At 42.0% G+C, this 22,547-nt stretch overlaps 1 protein-coding gene across 4 annotated transcripts in view; it reads right to left on the minus strand.

The window, feature by feature from the left end:
• The window catches only part of RBFOX1 (RNA binding fox-1 homolog 1), a 2,535,170-nt gene that overhangs the window by 1,408,072 nt on the left and 1,104,551 nt on the right, over positions 1–22,547 (minus strand). For all 4 annotated transcript variants that reach the window (XM_033235808.1, XM_033235804.1, XM_033235807.1 and 1 more), the window contains one exon: positions 9,087–9,149. Coding sequence is in view for 1 of the 4 variants with exons in the window: in XM_033235800.1 (XP_033091691.1) it covers positions 9,087–9,149 (63 nt within the window). In the remaining 3 variants the exon portion in view is untranslated. The remainder of the gene's footprint in view (positions 1–9,086; positions 9,150–22,547) is intronic.

The raw sequence follows: 22,547 nt of genomic DNA on the forward strand, positions 1-22,547 counted from the left end.
TCTCCTTAAACAGAGGGACAGAGGTCCAATAAGAGTTAACCAATTTTCTGCCAACGCATATGCACGTACACACACACACACACTCATGCACACAAGTCCATCAGTGGGAGAGGACATCCATTCTCAGTATATAATTATTTTGAACAGCAATAACAGCAATCATTGTTACTATTTACCGAGTACCAACCGTAAGCCAGGCATGGAGTTGGGCTGGTATTTTCTGAAGCAAGGATCTGCAAATAACTAAAGAAAGTAGGCAGATATTTTAGAAAAATAAAAACATTCTGGCTATCTATACATGGACAAAGTTTGTGTTTTTCTTTTTGCTTTGGAGCTTCTCAAAAGTTGGAAGAAATTTCTAGCCTCCCGCATTTGGAAAAACCAAATTCCTGTTTCCATATCCTATTAACCAGCCTATTTGACCAAAATTTTGGTTCATCCTTTGTGACTTCCATAGTCTTCTACAGGAACCATCAGTAGGAATCAGGTGATTCCGGATTCACCAGTGTCTTCAGAAAACAACCCTACATCCTCAGGTTGAGCTGAGAAAGCAAGCAGAGCTACTCTTTAGCTGAAATGAAGGGATTCAGCAGAAATATCATTACCATTTTTCTTCACTTTAAATGGTGAATGATAACAATAAATACAAAAATTTCACTTCATAAGTGTTAAAGCCAATAGAAGGTGAATGCAGGTGAAATTTGCTTTCATTATCTATAATTCTTAGTTTACTTTTTTTTTTCAGACAGGGCTTGGCTGCCTCCAAGCTGGAGTGCAGTGGCACAATCAGCTCACTGCAGCCTTGGACTCCTGGGCTCATGTGATCCTCCTGCCTCAGCTTCTGACGTAGCTGGGAGCATAGGTGCACACCACCATGCTTGAATAATTTTTTAAACATGTTTTGTAGAGATAGGGTGTCACTGTGTTGCCCAGGCTGGTCTGAAACTCCTGGTCTCAAGTGATCCTCCCACCTCAGCCTCCCAACGCTCTGGGCTTATAAGCATGAGCCACCATGCCTGGGCACTTTTCCTGTAATTCTTTACTACAACCCAGGAGTGTGGATCAAATTACATTAATATTAGTTTCTCATTATAGCAAAGAGAAAGCGAAATGTCTGTACTGATTTAGTTGCAAACCTAACTTAGCTACATAGTACACTCTCTTGTACAAGAGAACATGGGCTAATTTCTGTACCCAGGTGACCTGGGCCAGGGAGGAACTGACTGCTTTTGGTCATAACTCCTCCATCTCTGTCTTGCTGAGATAATGATACTTCCCTTCAACCTTCTCTTCTGTGGCCTAGTTTCTATATCTCTTGTTTGTTTTCTGAATTCCAAGTTAGATGGGGCCCTAGTTAAACACCACTTGATATAGAGAATGTGTCCTCCCCCAAATCTCTTGTTGAATTGTAATCCCCAACATTGGAAGTAGGCTAGGTAGTAGGTGATTAAATCATGGGGGCAGTTTCTCATGAATAGTTTAGTACCATCCCCTTGGCACTGTCCTTGCAGTAATGGGTGAGTTGTAACAACATCTGGTTGTTTAAAGTGTATGGTGCCTCCTCTCCCTCTCTTGCTCCTGCTCTGGCCGTGTAAGACAGGCCTGTTCCCCCTTTGCCTTCTGCCATAATTTTAAGTTTCCTGAGGCCTTCCCAGAAGCTGAGCAGATGCCAGCATCATGCTGCCTGTACAGCCTGTGGCTCTGTGAGCCAATTAAATCTCTTTTCTTTATGAATTACCCAGTCTCAGGTATCTCTTTATAACAAAGTGAGAACAAATTGACACTCCATTCTAGTTCAACTCCTCATTAGTATTACAATGAGGAAACTGAAGCCAGATTGGTCAAATGTGTTGTTAAAAGTTATGTGGTTCTTGTTTGTGGGAGCAAAATGAAGTGTAACTGTGAACACAGAGCATGAACTATGGAGACTCAGAAGGGTGGGAGGGTGGGTGATGGCTATGCTAAAAGCCCAGAGATGGCCAGGTGTGGTGGCTCACGCCTGTAAACCCAGCACTTTAGGAGGCTGAGGTAGGCAGATCACTTGAGCTCAGGAGTTTGAGACCAGGCAGGCCAACACAGCAAAACCTTTTCTCTACTAAAAATACAAACACTAGCTGAGCATGATAGCACACGCCTATAATCCCAGCTACTTGAGAGGCTGAGGCACAAAAATAGCTTGAACCTTGGAGGCGGAGGTTGCAGTGAGCTGATATCACACCACTGTACTCCTGCCTGGGCGAAAGAGTGAGATTCTATCTCAAAAAAAACAAAACAAAACAAAACAAACAAACAAAATGAAACAAAACAAAAGCCCAGACTTCACTACTATGCAACACATCCATGTATGGAAACTGTACTTGCAACCTCCAAATTTATACAAATTTAAAAAATTAAAATAAATAAATAATGTTCTCAAAAGACAGTTGTGTGGTCAATTCACAAGCATTGCTCCCTTCATCTTTCAAAGACTGATCTAGACTGGGGGTGTGTGTGTGGTGGGAGGTGCTGCCAGCAGTCATGGATAACATAAGAATAATTTAAAAGTACAAAGAGTGTGATCAACATTCAAAGCACTAATTCACGCAACTCAGTGAACAACTCATTCAAAGTATGTACCTGCTTGTCACTTTTGCAAGTGCTAAGGATACAGAAGCAATTAACACTGACACATCCCATGCCCTCAGAACTCCTCCAGTCCAGCGGGGAAGGCAGCCTGTGCACACCCAGTAAAACTGGTCATGAGGGAGCTTCATGAGCACCACAGCAGATTTTAACTGGGTGAGATGATGGAGAAGAACAAGGCTGACAGTGGGGTGCTGCCTGCACTTCCCTCTTCCTTACCCATCCTACTACCATACACACCTTCCTTGTAACTTCCATTCTTTATTATCCTTCTCTGTCCTAACAATAAAGAAGCAGAAGGAACTGTAATTTCTTCTTTTATCTCTCTGCCTTCTCTCTCTTTCTCTCTTTCTCTCTCACTCTCTCTCTGCCTTCTCTTTCTCTCTCTCTCTCCTCCTCTCTCTCCCTCCTCCCAGGCTCATGTACTCATTCAATCAAAAAAAAATCTGCAGAGTTCCTGCCCCTTATATAGCAGAGGGAAGCTGGGAAAAGAGCTCTGCTATGCAGCAGCTGACGAGAGGTAAGAGATATTCATAGGGAAAGTGGAAACGAGTGTGTGGGGGTGGTTGGTGGCTAGGGAAGTGTTAAAGCAAATGGGATGGTCAGTGAGCATTATCTAGATGAGTTTGTCCTTCCAGACCACGGACTCTAAATGCAGCTGCCATGAAACCCACCCTGTGCCTGGCCTTGAATTAAGGTAATGCCCTAGGTCATGCCTGCTCTCGTTCTCTCTCCCTCTTGTATTCCAACTGGTGCCTTTTAACCTCTTCCACTTCCAACCCATCTGCTGAATTTTGCATGTGAGAGAACTGCATCTCCCTGGAAGGCAATCGTTGCTGTTTCTCTTTTGATACCTCCTTACTCTGTTCCACTCTCACCTGTTCCACTGAAACCCAGATTCTAAAATATAATCATAGGGTCAACTTTCTAGCTTGAAAACTGGCTTAGGATTTTCTTTATCCTACAAGGGGCAACCAAGTAGCTGAAATAAACAGAGAAAAATTCATTATCAGGAGGGCTTAACAGAGATCTATACAGAAGTGTAGACTAAAAGAATAGGAAAGGATATCCCAGCTGGTGAGACCAAGTGTAGCAAGTGCTTGGAGCTGAGAACTGAACATGTTTAGATATCAAGAGATCAACTTGACCAGTTGGAATAAAATGTATTTGGGATTCATGGAGAGAAGATAGAACGTTAGGCAAAGACGAACTTATTGAATAACCAACTAGACGATATTCATGTTTCAAGAATATTAGTCCTGCAATCTGTTGGCTGGGATCCAGGGGAGGGTGGCTTTAGGTATGAAGACCACCTAAAAAGAATTTCCAGATATGTAAGTAAGAAGTCCCTGGAGCAATATGCCAACAGAGGGAATGAAAAGAAGGCTCCTAGAAGATACAGATAAAACACTCACTTATCACTTGGTGGTGGATGAAAAACAAGACAATGTCAGTAACTAAAGCTTGGGACTGAGGTTCCTGGGAAGAGAGTGGTACGCATGGGTGAGGGAGTGAGATGTGGACCGATTTCAAGTGTTATGCATTAGGAGCCTTAAGTGACAGAAAGAAATAAGTGAAGATGTATAGCAATCTGTGTTACATATGGCATTAGGATTCAGTGATAGATACGGAGTCTGTTACTCTAGACCTATCAACGTAGAAGTGAAAGCTTTGAAGACGAACACTGAGGAAATAAAATCCAGCCATCAGAAAGACCCGTACTGGTCTTTCATCTAATGTTGATGTTACATTTCTCTCACTTACACAATACCCCATCGAAAGGTGAGACGCATTTATCTATCTCTTCATCCTTCCATCCCTCTATTTGCTAGACCATTATTATACCCAACAAGTACTGATGGTCAGCTATGGGCCAGCACTACAGTAGATGCCGTGGAAATAATCAGAGGTGATACACTATTTGAATAATCAGCATGCATTAGGCACCAACCAGTTAGAATAGACAAATGCTGTGGCATTGAGCACAGTCCCAGGGGACCATTAAACCTTTAGTTTTGGATCAAGGGTAAATGCAAGGAAGCAGAACATATGGAACGGCAGGGAATAGAGGACACTTTGGGGCTTGAGACAGTAGCAATTTTTCAATCAGAGTCTTAATTGATCTATAACAGCTAAGTATCAGCCTAGGTACAAGGACAGACAATTCTGACTTAGCCCCTGTATTTATAAGGCTGCTAGTCTAAAGCCATCCTATACAACAATACAGTAGCAGGTTACAAGCCACATGTTCTTAAATTAATGAACTCTCCTGACACAAAGAAATGATAAATATTTGAGATGATAGATAGGCTAACTACACTGACCTGATTACTATACAGTATATGTATAGAAACATCACTATGTACCCCATGAATATGTGCAATTATTATTTGTCAATTAAAAATAAAGTAACACATTTTTGTTACTTTAAATAACATGATGGCTCATGCCTGTAATCCCAGCACTTTGGGAGGCTGAGGTGGGAGTACCACCTAAGGTCAGGAGTTTGAGACCAGCCTGGCCAACATGGCGAAACCCAGTCTCTACTAAAAATGCAAAAATGAGCTGGGCATGGTGGTGGGTGCCGGTAATCCCAGCTACTTGGGAGGCTGAGGCAGGAGGATCGCTTGAACCCGGCAGGTAAAGGTTGTAGTGAGCTGAGATCGTGCCACTGCACTCCAGCCTAGGTGACAGAGTGAGGCTCTGTCCCATAAATAATTATAATAACAACAGTAAAGTAACAGATGTTTTTAAATAACATTTTTTTAAAAACCACTTAGTTTTCAGTTAGTTTTCAGGTGTAATAGTCACATTTCAAGTGTTCAATTGCTCCATCTGGCTGGTGGTTACCATATTGAATAGCATAGATAAAGAATTCCTTATCTATTCTTTTAGCAGGGTTAACTATGTAAGGTGATACGTATGTTAAGTAGCTTGATTGTAGTAATCATTTCACAAGGGATACGTACATTAACATGTCTCATATATACCTTAAATCTATGCAATTTTTAAAAATTAAATTGTATTTTTATTTCAATACTTTTGGGGTACAGGTGGTTTTTGGTTACATGGATAAGTTCTTTAGTGGTGATTTCTGAGATTTTGGCTCACCGCCACCCAAGCAACTCATAACCCAAGCAGTGTACACTCTGCACTCTACCCAATACTTAGAAAACCTCCCAGTTTTCAGGAAATGCTGAAGCCTGAGCTTCAAAGACATGAAAAGATAGATGTGGCATGTAGGGAATTAGAGATGGGATTTCCTTTATTATGAGGAACAAAAGCTGCAAGTCTTACCTCCTGTGTGACATAAGCATTAGCTGATCAGGGTTACGCTAAGTCATTCTGATGTAACTAACAGCTAATACACCATCGTTCTAGTTCTTTCTATCTCCGCCTCCTTCTTCTCTGTACCCTCAACCTCCTCCCAACCTTCCCCCTCTGAGTCACCAAAGCCCATTATATTATGACCATGCTTTTGAAATAGATGCAATTCTTACTTGTCAATAATACCTCATTAAGACTTGGAGAAAAAAAAATATTCCTATAATCACAGAAATGGTGTATCAGATAACACCAGACCAAAGAAAAAGAAAAAAAATAAAGTTTGCACAATTAATTAATGATAAACGTGATGCAGCATGCCATGGGATTTTTAACCTGACGGGAAAATAGAGATCGAGGAAGCCTTCTCTTGGAAGTTAAATTTTCAAGCTGTAGAAAATCATTCTGAGCCTTAAGTTCCACCACCGACCCTGCTACTATAAGCTTTCTGTGACTTTCCTCTTAGCACACAGATAACAACAAAGGGATGTGGAGAGCTAGAAAGAGATGCTGCTTCCTAGGAGCTCACTCTCTTACATCATGTGCATTGGCCAATCTGTTCTTCTAGACCTGTCAAAGTAGAAGTGAAAGCTTTGAAGAAGAATATTGAAGGAATAAAAACCAACTATCAGAAAGACCCATACTGGTCTCTTGTCTAAGGTCAATGCTATCTTTCTCCCATTGACACAATACTCCATCAGGAGTTAAGATGCACTCATCTACCTATTCAGCTTTCCATTCTTGTACCTGTTTGACTATCATTATATCCTGCAGGTACTGATGGTCTACTAGCACTACAGTAAATGCTATGGGTATCGTCAGAGGTGACATACTATTGAACAATCAGCACTCCAAAGGGTCCCGACGCAAAGGAAACATTCTGGAAAAAAATTAAACAAGAATAACCAAATTTTGGAAGCAGGAAATGAAAATTAACTTTCTGAAGCCAATGGAGACATCAAAACCCTGATTCAGACTAAAATATGGCATTCTTCCTGACATCAGCCCAGGCCCAGTGTCAGCCACGAACAAATTCCAACTATTAAGTCATCGCTCCCGCTAAAATCCTGCAAGAGACTGGAGCAATTTCTCCACCAGCATGTATCCAACATGTTATGGGTGAAGAGCACACAAAACCCAAGCATGTGGCCAGCTTAGATGTCAAATCATTTGCCTTACTGATAACCAGGTGACATCCTAGAACTCAGTGTTTGTTCCAGGGGAAGCGACTGCTTGGTCTCGGAAGTGGTTTGAGGTTCGCTGGACCAGAGAAGCTGCAATCCCAAGGACAGTTTGGAAATCTATTAGATACACTGAGAGGAGTCAGTACCCATAAACCTCCCCAATGAGACATCTTGCCATTTCTTCCTTTCTAAAATGGTTTGCTTCAAAAAAAAATTATATCTGCTCACTGGTTTAGAGCAGTAGATTAATACTTTTTTTATGTCTCTCTTTAGACGGCAGTTGTAGATATGGAAATACCATATCCATAGACAAATTAACATGAGCTCCCTTACATCCCTGTACTAATTATCTTAGGGACCACAGCCTCCCTTAGGTTAGAAGTTTCAATCCCAATGCAGGTTTGGAACAGGAATTTCTTTCAGAGAAGCAGCAATTTGAATCATGTTCAGAAGACAGAGGAATGAGAAGGTCGTGTATGATCTGAAAACCCATCCTTGAAACCTTTTGTCCTCCATCCCTCCCCTCCCTGCCCCAGCACTAACAAAGGCATCTAGGAGAAAGACGCTACTTGAAACAGAAAAAGATCAAGTAACAAGCATATTTAACTTTACACTAAATAGATTTGAACAGACTTCATGCCAAACAGCCCCCTCCTTTTTACTTACAAAACATCCCAGTTTTCAAGAAATGCTGAAGCCTGAACTTCAAAGGCATGAAAAGAGAGATGTGGCATATAGGGAATTAGAGATGGAATTTCCTTTATTATTAGGAACAAAAGCTGCGAGTCTAATCTCCTGTGTGATACAAGCGTTAGCTGATCAGGGTTACACTAAGTCATTCTGATGTAGCTAACAGCTAATACACAGTCTTTTTAGTTCTTTCTATCTCCGCCTCCTTCTTCTCTGCATTTGAATATGCAAATTCCAGGACAATAGAAAGAGTCCTGCAACCCCAATGAGGGCAAAAGAATTCCCTTTGATCAGCCTCTGCCAGGCCTGGAGTCCCATGGCCTCCAATTCTACCTGCTCCTTTATGACATGGGCTGATATTTGATGTATCAAATTATACTCCAGCACTTTCAGAAGTAGAACCTGCTAAGAAATTCTGCATTCCTATGAAGGAAGCTACATCTTGAAAAATAAATATTTCTTTCAGCTAGCCTTTTAAAATTTTGATATTTATTGTTAAATTATTACAGATTTCTTCCTAAAACAAGGTATTTACCCATAAAACTATTGCAGAGGAGGGCTGATATCAGAGACTTTGTGAAGGTGCTACTCCAAATGCCAGAGTGTATATGTATATATAAAAAAAGAGCGCTGAGAAAATTGGACAAAATACTGCTAGCTTCACCAAAAATAAAGTCCTTGCATGCAGTGAGAAAGGCAGAAAGCGGAAAAGTGCTTACTTGCTGAAAACAAATGAAATTTCTAAAATGTACTCCAGCATCTTAAAGTACACAATTTTTTTTGCAGTAATTTTTATATCATAGTCACGTATTCCAGCTCAAAAAGAGCAAATGAATTGTTCTTAAACGCCTCAAGAAATACATGCTCTCAGTAACTAATCTGTGTTTGCTGGCATTTCTTTCTACTTTACAGAGTCATGTGACTCAGAAGGGGGCCAGAATGTCTCCTGATGAGAAAACCTTAGGGGGGGAAAAAGAAACCACAAACACATTTTATTTTAATCCCCAGCTAATAAAGGCACAGTTAACCCACTGATAACCTCACACATTTCCCAGGTTCACTGGGGAGGGAGGGCTAAAGGAGGGTGGTTCTACCTTGCAGGCCCTCTTCTCATCTCTGGTACAATAGGGCAGAAGAGAAAGACATAGGCAGGCAGCAAAGTTTTTGTAACAACTTCAAACCTGCAGAAAAGAGCTTTTCATAAAGAACAGGATCAAAGACATGGATATATTTATGGAATGAATGTTCGAAATGGGTTGCACTTACTGAATGCTGAGTCCGATCAAGGAAGTTGTAAGTTCCACTTGCATGAGTTCTTTGACCAGTTTCCTAAAGAAGAAAAGGGGGAACGACTTTAGTATCAAGAAATGTATTCTTTAATTCTGTCCGCACTTTTTTTGTCATAGTAATATAGACCAACCTCCAAAATAGGTTCTGACTATACTGTGAATTTAGCACCAATAATGGTGATGATGAGGATGAAAATGATTCAGTTCTTCAATATATTTTCATTACATCCTCTCGGATTCCGGTAAAGAAGGTGTCATTATCTTCTCTATTTCATAAGAGGAAACTGAGGCCCAGACAGCTCCCACAGTTCACAAGACATTCATGTACATCATGAACCCTGAATCTGAACTCGGGCAAGTAGACACCAAGCTTGGAAGCACTCTACTGTATTCTTCTCTTACACCGTGAGTTCCTGTCACAGGAGGTGTTCAAGGGAAGACTGGTTGACATTTCAGATATATCATTGTGGATTTTCTTCCAGGGAATTAGCTTGTATGAAATGAATTCTAAATTTCCTTTCAACTCTAGAACTGCAGGTCTATAATGCTGATTCAGGTGATACTTAAAGTTCAAATACAGAAATGATTTAATTTTGCAATGAGTAGTATTATGATATAAGGTATCCCAGCAGTAATAAATTCCATAAATATGGCTATCATCACCCAATCAGAGGGAGTAAGATTCATGTTCACTGATATTTAAATAAACCAAATATTACCTGAACTGCAAATGGCCATTATAATCTCCTATAGTTCAGTGAGTTGAAAGACAGGTCATCTCCTATCAGAAAAACCAAGATTTCTGGTAGATCTGAAAGACGTTTATGTCATCCTATACCCAAGGGGGTTGGGATACTGACTTGTTTCCTCTCTAGGGAGAAACTTAAGTGGCAGAGATGGGACTGCTTTGTAGGGTTATAGAATCCTGATCCATTGCTCACTGAATTACTCCTGTAAAGTAGCAATATAATTTACACCAAGACTCAATACAATTCACAAGATTTAGAGGTAAATTTAAAACATTATTTGCAGATATGTTTAGACAATATACCACCTTCCCTAATGTGATAGGTATATCTAGATATATAGATATACTGATATACATATCTGTATGTATACATACTTATAAATGAAGATTACATATGTGTATGTATATGGATACACGTGTGTGTGTAGTCTTCACATCTGGTGAGTCCCCTCGTGTTGATAAATTACAATACCTAAGAACCTCAAGTGACTTCAAAATACTGGAAAGAGGGGGGATCTGCAGAGAGACCCAAGAATAGACACAACTATTAAGTGGTTGAAATGGTGGTGATAGTATTCGCCCTTCAACAGCCTTTTGCTTTGCATTTTGATGTCTTCAGTTTCTTTCAACTAATAAAAATGACCAATCTCATGGGCTAGTGTCAACAAATGGCAATGATGCACTCATTCATCCACACATCTATCTATCCATCCATCCACCCATCCATGTATCCATCCATCCATCCATCCATCCATCCACCCACCTATCCACCTACCCATCCACCCAACCATTCACCCATCCACCCATCTACCCATTCACCCATCCATCCATCTACCCACCCATCCACCCACCTATCCATCCAGAGACCCATCGATCGATCCATCCATCCATCCACCCACCCACCTACCCATTCATCCATCAATCCTCCCACCCACTCACCCATCTATCTATCCATCTGGCCCCCATCTATCCATCCATCCATCCACCCACCTACCCATCCATCTATCTTTCCAATCATCCTTGGCTTCACTACCTTCTAGCTTTGTGACCACGGTCAAGTCACTCAACCTTTCTTTGTCTCGGTTTCTTCATCATTAAAATGGAATAAACAGTATCTGCCTCAAGGAATTCAGGTGAATATTAAAAGTTAATATTTGTAAAACACTTAGCATTGTGCCTGGCACAAAGTCCGTGCTTTTTAAAAGTTTATTGTTTATTAAGCCTTTTAAGTGTCCGGTAGTGTCGCCCTGGTGCCTACAGTCCAGTGGGGAAGATAGATAGATCTTCATCGGGGACACTGGGGAAGGCTCCATCAAGGAAGTGGCAATGGAGCTGACATCGTAAAGGTGAGAACTGGAAGAACGTGATTTGGGAAGAATGGTTAGAACAGTTAGAATAAAAATAGTCAAAATACATGGTTCTCATCTACAAATTCACAGTATGCCTCCACTGCAGGATTATCTGAGTCCTAATTATTATAGTAGTTGTAGTTTCATTGAATCCATAGTACATCCCAAACTTCATATCGAAATTTGCACGCATACTCTCATTTATTAAAAATGATAGCTACCATGGGCAGGTTCAACCTTTTCAGCTCCTACCCCCTCTTTCCTGTGACTTCCTCCAACTCCGAACACATCCTTACATTCTAAGATCCAGCTAAATCAAATACTTACGACACAATGCACTAGTATTCCTTTAGCCCTTTCATTACAACCTTCTCTCATCCTAAACTGCCCTTTACCCGGCCCTGTTTGAACTCATGGAAGGTCTTGAGTCGTGAGACTTGAATGTCTACCCAAGTGTGTTCTCTGTAGCTTTCATTGACCCTTCCAGTGGGCCTGAATTTTAGGGGAGGTCCCTACGGCCATTCACATATTCCTCTATTAGAAGCAGAATTATACATCCTTGTAACTTTTTGTGGACTTGCCCTGCCCAGGCTGTGAGTTTCTGGAAGGCAAGGGCAATGTTTAATTCAACACTGTAACTTTGTAGTCTGGGACAAGGCCCCTTACGTACTGCTCACTACATTGGGTAGCCTAAGAAGTGATTCCTCCTTGCCCCAGAGGGTTACAGCACCAAGAAAGAACATTGACCTTCATTCCAGAAAGAGGTTTCTCTGACCAACAGGGCCTTCTCTGGTGCTACCGTACTTGGTACCCAGATAATAACATTTAATTTCATGTCCGTGTGAGTCCAAACCCACACCTTTACATCTGTTTTTAATCCAACCTGCAGTTGAAATGAATTTCATAGACCCCTCCTTTCCACTAATAAGAATCTGTCAAGTCCTTTAGGGGGATTATTTTAAAAAAACAGAGGCTGAGAACCATTGTTATAAAGTGAGAACAGAAATCATCATTAACAATGGCCCCAGACAGCAAGAAAACCCTAATATGCTCTCCAGAGTTCCAGAGAGTTAAAGTGTTTTTTGTTTTTTTCTTTTTAACTAAGATTGTTCAGAGTTTGCAATTACTCTTGCAACCTACATGAAAAGCCATTTGCGACCAGGGAGAATCTCGGCTCCCAGTGGAATTGGGCAGAATTTTCATTGTACCAAGACTACATGAGAGCTAAAGAGCTGTGAGTGAAGGAAACTCAGAGGACATTGGAACAAAGTCAGGCAGAATGAAGGTGAATGCTCAGTTCATGCATTAGCTACCTTCACCTCTGCACTCCATCCAAATGGATGCACAAAATAGCATACCGATTACTTCCAAAACACTGGTGTTGATGACCCTTGGACAGCTAGAATGTAGTTTAAGTTTCTAACGCTGACTCTCTGAACAGGGCTGGCTACTGCAGCGTTTCTGTTTCCATAGACTCTGCCATCAACTGCTTCATAGACTTCCCCAGGCGATGACTGCAATGCCATCTCCTCCTGCCTCCAGGCTTGCACCCCATGCAGGGCTAGCAGTGTGATCCTTACAAAACGTAAATGTGACCGTGTTACTTAATCGTTTAAATCCTACACTACTGGCTTCCCATTTCATTCCAAACCTACCTTACCCCTGACATCCTTAATGATTTGCTCCTGGACACAGCTCCAGCCTTATTTATTTATTAGTGAGAAGGTCACACTTCCCCCTCAGTTCTGGGTACCAGCGCCATGGACTTTCCCATTCTGGACCCATTTACTTTCCCGTTCACTCCCCACCTGCCACAGGGACGCCTTGCATGCTATGCCTTTGACTGGGGATACTCTTAGCACCTAATTAACCCCAATGCATTGCTGCCTCCTGATGGAACCCTCCGACCACACGGCTTTAAGAGCCCACCATCCTTTCTTCATAGCCCATATCCCAGCTCTCGTTTTGCATCCAATTAAAAATTATTTTAAAAAGTTATTTGATGAAAGTTTGCCCATCTCACCAGCATGTTAGTTAGCTCCATGAGGGTGGGAGCTGTGTGGGTTTTGCTCACCATTTTAACTCTGATCACAATGCCATGGATATGGCAGACATTCAATAAATATTTACCCAAGGAAGAAAAGATGGAAGGTAGAGAAACAGGGAGGGAGGGAGGAAGGAACGAAGGAATTATCGGCTTAGTTATCCTATGGCTAATTTTAGAAACACTCAGCCTCCCCAAAAGTCATTTCCCTCCCCCATCTCTGTCTAGCATAGTGCCAGAAATTGGATCCTGGCTCCATTAGTAAGTGCTATGTTGAGAAGAGACGAAACCTCACCCTATCTAGGTTCAATTTTCTCCTAGGAATTTGCAAGGCACACTTAAGTTTCACCAGTAACTGTGGGGTCACTGTTCTCCGCCACGTGTGCAGGAAAAAGGAAAAGTTGCAATGAGGAGAGAGAAGAAGAAGAGAGCAGAAAGGCCATGGAGGAGGGTTTTGGGGCAGGAGGGTAAGGGTTGCCTTGTTTCCTGATTACATTGCAGTTCAGAAATGCTGGTCCCTCCTGGGACTGGGCACGTCGCCTGACTTTTATTGCTGAAGCTTGCTTCTGTGCTCCTGTACCGTGTAAGAAACATGCCCATTTATTGAGTGAACGTGAATGGGTTTCTCTTGTTTGCAAACAATGCAATTATGTATAAGACCATTTCAGAGGGTGGTGCCTCACCTAAGTTGGGATTTTGTACCCACCCTGCAGGCAGAGAAGCAAACTGTATCTTGATCACATAAGGGACTGTGACTGCATACATGCTCTCCAAGCCTCACAGCAGCCCCTGACCTCATTCAGGTGTCTGGCATTTAACTGTCCTTTAAAGGATCCTGAAGCTGAACCAGCAAACTGCCCAGGGTTGCCTGGTACCACTCAGGGATTATGATACACGATTCCTGGTGGTAGAGAGGTTAGTGCCCATCACACCTGGGATGCGAGAAGTGAACCAGGACAGGAAGTGCACTGAAGCCTCCTGAGATTGGAGGTAGAGGCCCTCCGCATGGGAATCCAGTGACTCCCAGCCACATAACAGGAAGCTACGTAGCAGTAACCATTACTGCAGTCATGGTATCTGACTGGCCTCAGTCTGCCATGCAGAAGATTCATGCGTCCCTGGATTCACTGCAGGATCACTGTACCCTGAGCTCCAGCCTCAGAAACAATACGTAATGTTACTATAAACCTGTGGTTCCTTTTCTAAGGACAGCCTTGGGTCAAAGCACCACCTCTCCCTGCCATCAGATGTAGGCATTTCACACAGTGAGGACAGCATGGAATATCCTTTGACTTCAGGAGCGGATTCTCCAACATCATCTCCTTTTGCTTCCCATCCCATCCCCACATCAGATGCTTGGCCTCTGTGACGAGCATTCCCCAAAGAGAGATTCTTTTTCTCCCTTTATATTTGTTGAGTGAGCTGAACAAGAACAAAACCCCAAAGCCAATAGTTCTTTTTTTTTTTTTTTTTTTTTTTTGAGACAGAGTCTCACACTGTCACCCAGGCCGGAATGCAGGGGCATGATCTCGGCTCACTGCAACCTCTGCCTCCCAGGTTGACACCATTCTCCTGCCTCAGCCTCCTGAGTAGCTGGGATTACAGTGCCCGCCACCATGCCCAGCTAATTTTTTGTACTTTTAGTAGAGACGGGGTTTCACCATGTTGGCCAGGGTGGTCTCGAACTCCTGACCTCGTGATTTGCCCTTCTCAGCCTCCCAAAGTGCCGGGATTACAGGTGTGAGACACCGCACCCAGCCAAGCCAATAGTTCTAAACTAAAATGAAATGTCCTAGCATCTCTGACATGACCGTGCCTACGCACTACCTATTTCCTCTATCTGGGATTCTGTTCCGTTTTTTTTTAAACGACTGGTAAATGTGCACCTGTTCTTCACAGCTTCAGGGAGTCCTTGCTGACTTCCCAAGCACAATGAATCATGCCCTCTTCCCCACTCTTAGAATCCAGTTAGTATCTCTATAGACTCATCATTCATAGACGTCTGTCTCTACATCTGTCTTCTCTATTGGAGTGGCAGCACCTCAAAGCATCAGGCTGTGCCTAGTCATATTCATGAGTGACAGTACAGTTTGACAAGTGATTTGACATCCTACAGGTTTTGGACAGAGATTTTGTTTCAAAATCAGTTCTCTCATTAGTTCTGGGCAAGCTGCTTGACCACTTGGAGCTTCAGTTTTTTTATCCATACAATGGGTATAATAATGCCCACCTAGGAGGGTTGACGTGAGGACACTACAACTAAATTACCCGGCACTACTACCAAATAAATATTTCTCAAGCCAAAGAGCCAAGAGCTATGCCTACTTCTTCAACAACAGTTCTTTCAATAAACAAAGTCTTATTGTGCTTTGCAAAGTTTTGCCAAGGTGATAAGATCATCCAGATGACTTTCAGCATAGCCTAGTGTCACAAGCCATCACGGCATCTGCCACATAGTAAGTGCTCATTGAAGAGTCCTAAAAATAAGGAACCAATGAGGCTCTTCTGTCACTGATCACATACAATTGTAGCTGCTATCCCAAGGTTTATATGTGGCTTACGCTGTTTAAAGTCAATAAGCGGCTGGGTGTGGTGGCTCACGCCTGTAATCCCAGCATTTTCGGAGGCTGAGGAGGGCGGATCACAAGGTCAGGAGTTCGAGACCAGCCTGGCCAATATGGTGAAACCCTGTCTCTACTAAAAATACAAAAAATTTTTAAAAATACAAAAATACAAAAAATATAGGCGCGTGGTGGCAGGCGCCTATATTCCCAGCTCCTTGGGAGGCTGAGGCAGGAGAATCGCTTGAACCTGGGAGGCAGAGGTTGTAGTGAGCTGAGATCGTGCCACTGCACTCCAGCCTGGGTGACACAGCGAGACTCTGTCTCAAAATAACAATAATAATACTAAAGTCAATAAGCATCATTGCATTTGCAATAAACAAGTGCATTAAACATTGCACTTAAATGCAATTAGTCTTTCTGCTCCTTTGAATTTGGCTGCATTTGCCCATTCAACAAGGGCTTAGGTATAGTCTCTGTGTCTGCTTCATGGAAGGGTTCCTCCCAGCCTGCCTCTGTAGGGTAGCAAACTTCTCCCCGAAGCTCCAGGGACCTCCGAGAGACTAACAATATTACACCCCACACACCGCCTCCCTTTGAGCCTTATTGTTGGTGTGTTTAATTTCCTGTCTTGGCCTTACAGGAGATTTCTAATGTTTGGGCTGTAGGGTATGTTCTGATTAAAAATAATCCTCCCAATTATGGGCTGGCATGAGCCTCCTGTCAGGCGCACTCTGCCACCAGCTCCGCTTCCCTGTCAGCAATAATTGTGTCTGCAGTGCCTAACTGTAAATGAAAACCCAAGGGGCAAGTTTGGGTCCCTGGTTCCTGGGCTGCGCCGGATCTTTTAATTTGCACTGTCTGTCAAAAGGATGCAACTGTGTGTACTCCAAAGAAATCCTCAGTCTCTCAGATTCAAGGCCAGAGAGAGAAGAGGTACCACAGCTTTCTCAGAGAAATTGCATTTGAACCCGCCAGAGATAACAGGGTGTGTGTAAGGCAACGAGGCTCTTTTTAGTTGGCTCCAAACTTTAGCTAGACCCAGTATGAAAAGGGAAGCTGAACTCCAGGGAAATTTCAAGGTATATTTATATTATTTCTCCACCGAGTACATAAGATGGGCCATTGAATTCAAAACAGGTGAACGCAATGGTTTGAAAGGAAATATACACGTGAGACCTGATTATTTCAATCTCTATAAAATTAAAACTTCCTGAGTATACGGTGAGAGGAGAGAGGTAAGTCTTTTCAGCTGGGAAATATCATCAAGGTATTCCTGTATAAGCAGAGAGATGTGCCTCTGGCCGGGCTCGGACTAGGCACTTGAAATATGCTGTAGAGTTTAAAAAGTGGCACAGGAAGACAGCTACCAAGTACAGTTGTTTTAGGAGTGATAGTGGGGAAATACTTTTGGTGTTCCTCTACATCCCGCATATCTGTTTTTCTAAGAACGCACCTGCTATTCCACACAGCATTTGCATCTCTTATTCCACAACTCCTGATACCTGGTCGAATATCCTGCTCTTTGCATAAATAGGGGATGCAATTTATGCATCCAATGCATACCAAATGCAACACCAATGCATTTCCCCAAGAAACTGTCTCTCCAGCTCAGCCTAGCTCCAAGAGGCTTCTTTTACTTACGACATACATTTCAGTGACTAAGTCATCCAGGTAAGACCTACTCAGAGCCACAGGAGCAGGATGTTCAGGTGCAGGCAACCCTGTCAGTCAGCAAACTACAGTCCATGAGTCAAGTCAACACACAGCCAGTATTTTTATTAAACAAAATGTTTCTCGGCCAGGCGCGGTGGCTCAAGCCTATAATCCCAGCACTTTGGGAGGCCGAGACGGGCGGATCACGAGGTCGGGAGATCGAGACCATCCTGGCTACCACGGTGAAAACCCGTCTCTACTAAAAATACAAAAAAAATTAGCCAGGCGTGGTGGTGGGCACCTGTAGTCCCAGCTACTCGGGAGGCTGAGGCAGGAGAATGGCCTGAACCTGGGGGACAGAGCTTGCCGTGAGCCAAGATGGTGCCACTGCACTCCAGCCTGGGCAAGTGAGCGAGACTCCACCTCAAAAAAAAAAAAAAAAGTTTCTCTGGGATGCAGTCATGTGCATTCATTTATGTAAGTGTTATCTAAGATTGCTTTCATGCCACAAAGGCGAAGCAGAACAGATGATCCAACACGTGGCTTGCAAGCTCAAGAACATGGATTCACACACAGAGCCACAAGCATCTACATAGGAATAAGCAAATAATAATCACCATCCAAATAAATAAATACAGAAATAACAGATGATAATGTATAGGATGTGCAAATAGCAATCCAAATAGATAAATATACAATGTAAATGATTATAATTTATAAAAATATGTAAATAACATTCCATATAACTATGTAAATAATACAAATTATCATTTATAAAAATAGGTAAACAACCTAAATAAATACATAAATGAATAAATGATTATAAAATATGTAAATAACAATCCAAATAAAGTTATATAAATATGACTACCATTTATAAAAATACGTAAATAACCTAAATAAATATAGAAATGATGATAATTTATAAAAATATGCAAACAACCTAAATGAATGTATGAATGGTTACAATGTATAAAAATAAATAAATAATAATCCAAATAAATATATAAATATAAATTATCATTTATAAAAACATATAAGTAATTCAAATAAATATATAAATAATATAATTATATTCGACATAAATATGTAAATGACAATCCAAATAAACATATAAATAACACAATCATCATGTATAAAATATAGAAATAATTATTGAAATAGAGATATATATAACATAAATGATTATAATTTATAAATACATAAATAATAATCTAAAGATATACACAATATAAATATTATCATTTATAAAAATATATAGCTAAAACTCATTATGTATTATTTAGATTGTGATATCACTTTATATATTATATATTATTAAATGATATTGTATAATGACTTAATATACTAAATGTTATATGACATTTGTATATGTATTTAGATCAATTAGAAATAAATAATTTAGTATAAATAAGAAACTATTTCTTATCCGTTTAGTCTTGGACAATATTAACAGCTATAATGATGATTATTATCCAACACCAAGTATTTACCATGTACTAGGCACTTTACTTGCAGAAGCCCCTCTAAGTACAACCACCACTACTTCTCTTTTGAAGATGACCTGGTAGGCACTTAAGAATGTGAAAGAACTTGCTGCAGGTTTTACCACTAGTCAACAGCAAAGCCAGAATGGAAATCCAGTTCTGTGTGACTCTAAAGTCCTTATGCTGATGTAATATTTAGTCTGCCTCTCCTTTTTTAAAAATAGAGATGTTGTCTAGTTTGACTTTTTGGGTGGCGCCTTTGGGTTCATGTCTAGCAAAAGGAGAGAAGGTATAAGCACCAAGTTCACAAAGCAGCTTCTCTGAAATATATTCCTTTACCAATCCCACCATGAACCTAGAGAATTCCACGTTTCCACCACTTAAATGGGCGGATTTCGGGTGACATTTCCTTAGAGGTGCTGAGTGCAAGGCACAGTATATCAGAGAAAACGATGACTTTTAATTCCTGCAGACAGATTCTTTTAGGTTGAATGATAAAAGACAGGCAGAAATGGATGGCAACTGCTGGCTGATTACGGGTATTGCCCAAAATTGTTTGGGAGATGAAAATGCTCCTTCCCACCACAGTAGAAATGGCCAGTGAGTTCTTCTGACCAAGAAGAAGGAGCCTTCTAAGCAAGTACTCCAGTTCCCGTGAACTGAGTTTACCCAAATCCATCAGTTCTGGAGCTGGCCTGGCACACACTTGCTATTAAGAAGGCCAAAGGATTTCATCCATGAAGAAATCACTAGACTTCTTACATAAAAATGACTCTGACATAAAAGGAGGGCTAATCTCTGCAAAAATCTAATGCAGAAAGTTCCAAACCTCTCAATGCATGGGCGATAACTGAGAGGCCTCAGTGTCTCTTGCAACTTGCCAGGCTCCAGGAGCAGGGCTTGAAGGGAAAGGAGATCCCGTGTGTGGTTTCCATTCATAATTCAACTCTCAGCTCAAATACTGCTTCCTTAGCAAAGTCTCCTCTGATCAGTTCGTGCAGCAAATCTAGGACAGGTTCCCTTGTCACTGCATTTATCTCAGTTATAACTATGCAGCAAAACATAAGCATTTGATTAGTACCTGTCTGTCCCACTAGGCTGAATGCTCCCTTAGGACTCAGACATGGAGCATTTTGCACCCCACCAAATACTCTGCACTCAACACAGTACCTAGAGCAAAACCAATGCTCTTTAAACATGGGCTCAGCGAAGGAGTGAATAGTTCTAGAAAGAAACCACATGTTTCTCTGCCATCTGAGACCCAGGGGCTTTCATGGACCACCCTGCACTGACAGCTCCTTCTTTAAGCTTAACTTCCTACCTACCTCATGTCCAGTTCCAAAGGGGTCAGTTACAGGACAGACCATGATATTCAGAGGCAAGTGTATACATGAAGACAGAGCTTTGAACTTGGAAGTCATACCCACTTAGGTGCAACTGGCAGCTCCAGCATTTGCGAGTTGTGTGACCTTGGGTGGGTTACTGTCCATCTCTGGCCTCAATTATCTAATGCACGAGGTAGAAATAAAAAGTACTATTTTACAGTATTCTCACAATGATCAAATGAGGTAATATAGGAAAAAAAAAAAAGGCTGAGAGTATGACTAGAGTATGTGTTTGAAAGCTGTACCTACTTGAGTCATATTGAAGTCCTCCCAAACTGAAGAGGGCCTTGAGAGACAAGTAAAAGTGATGGAAATTATTGTGACTTACAGGAACTCAGTAAATATCCATCTGGGAATGACAGGGACATATGCATGTGAGTGTGCATAAATAAAGACAATGCCAATAGCAAGAAAATAATAAAAATTAACAGGAAGAAGAAGGAGGAGGAGGAGCATCTAATGTTTACTCTGTGTCATGCAGTGTGATAAACAAGTTGCATGCAGCATTGCACCGACATCCCTATGCCCTGGGCAGCATTATCTCCAATTCACAGGTGAAGTATGATACCCAGAGAAGGTAAGTAATGGTACATGTTCTCACTGAGAAGCCACACCTTGAACTGTGGTCTGAATGGCAGTTATGCTATATTTGCTCTCAATGAGAATGCTTCCATCCCAAGCAGACATCACATGCTTATGACTACACAAGGAAGGATTTGGGATAATCTGACAAGGACACTGACGTGCTTTTACAAGAAAGGAGCTCAGATGTGCCATGGGGCTGCGATCGGCTCTCACACTCACAGGAATCTGCCCCACTGTGCATCACCCATTCCCAACCAATTCACTTTGGCTATTATCCATCATCTCACTAGTTCTGTTGATTGTTGTCATTGGAGAGAGAAATGGTACAACAGGTTTATAAAGCAATGTCTCTCAGATACAGCAGTTTCTTTATTTATGTATGTATGTATGTATTGATTGATTGATTGACTGAGTCAGAGTCTCACTCTGTCACCCAGGCTGGAGTATAGTCAGTGGCATGATCTGGGCTCACTGAAACTTCCACCTCCCTTCTCCTGCCTCAGCATCCTCAGTAGCTGACACCACAGGTGTGCACTACCATGCCCGGCTAGTTTTTGTATTTTTGGTAGAGAGACAGGGTTTCACCATGTTGGCCAGGCTGGTCTCGAACTCCCGGCATCAAGTGATCACCTGCTGCGGCCTCCCAAAGTGCTGGCATCACAGACAAGCACCACCATGCTGGTCACCGACATAGAAATTCTAAGGAGCATCTCCTCTCTGAGTACATCATTCCCAGCCCTGAATCTCCCCTCCTCAGGCATACAGCTCTGTAGGGAGGAGAGTTCTCCAGATTCCAAGTGCTCTCTTCCTCTGTTAGCAACACCAGGTAGTTTGGGAGCTAAATCCACCAGTTCCAAGGAGGTGGGATGGAGGAGGGATACGGTAATCTGGGAGCTCACAAGAGGGTGCGATGCAGCCAGCTTTATAGAGCCAGGATAAAAAACACATCATTGGGAATACATGGAACTTTTGTTCATTAATCATCTTTTTCTTTTCATTCTTTTTTTTTTTTTTTTTTTTGAGACAGAGTCTCACTCTATTTCCCAGGCTAGAGTGCGATGGCACGATCTCGGCTCACTGCAATCTCCACCGCCTGGGTTCAAGCGATTCTCCTTCCTCAGCCTCCTGAGTAGCTGCGACTACAGGCACCTGCCACCACGTCTGGGTAATTTTTGTATTTTAGTAAAGATAGGGTTTGGGCCGGGTGCAGTGGCTCATGCCTGTAATCCCAGCACTTTGGGAGGACGAGGCGGGTGGATCATGAGGTCAGGAGTTCGAAACCAGCCTGACCAACATGGTGAAACCCCGTCTCTACCAAATATACAAAAAGTAGCTGGGCGTGGTAGTGTGCGCCTGTAATCCCAGCTACTCAGGAGGCTGAGGCAGAATAGCTTGAACCCGGGAGGCGGAGGTTGCAGTGAGCTGAGATCGCGCCACTGCACTCCAGCCTGGGCGACAGAGTGGGACTTCATCTCAAAAAAAAAAAAAAGAAAAAAAACACAGGGTTTCACCATGTTGGCCAGACTGGTCTCGAACTCGTGACCTCATGATCCACCCGCCTCGGCCTCCCAAAGTGCTGGGATTACAGGCATGAGCCATTGCGCCCACCCCATTAATCATCTT

The sequence above is a fragment of the Trachypithecus francoisi genome, unplaced genomic scaffold, assembly GCF_009764315.1.
Source record: "Trachypithecus francoisi isolate TF-2019V2 unplaced genomic scaffold, Tfra_2.0 Lachesis_group15, whole genome shotgun sequence".
NCBI classification, from domain to species: domain Eukaryota; kingdom Metazoa; phylum Chordata; class Mammalia; order Primates; family Cercopithecidae; genus Trachypithecus; species Trachypithecus francoisi.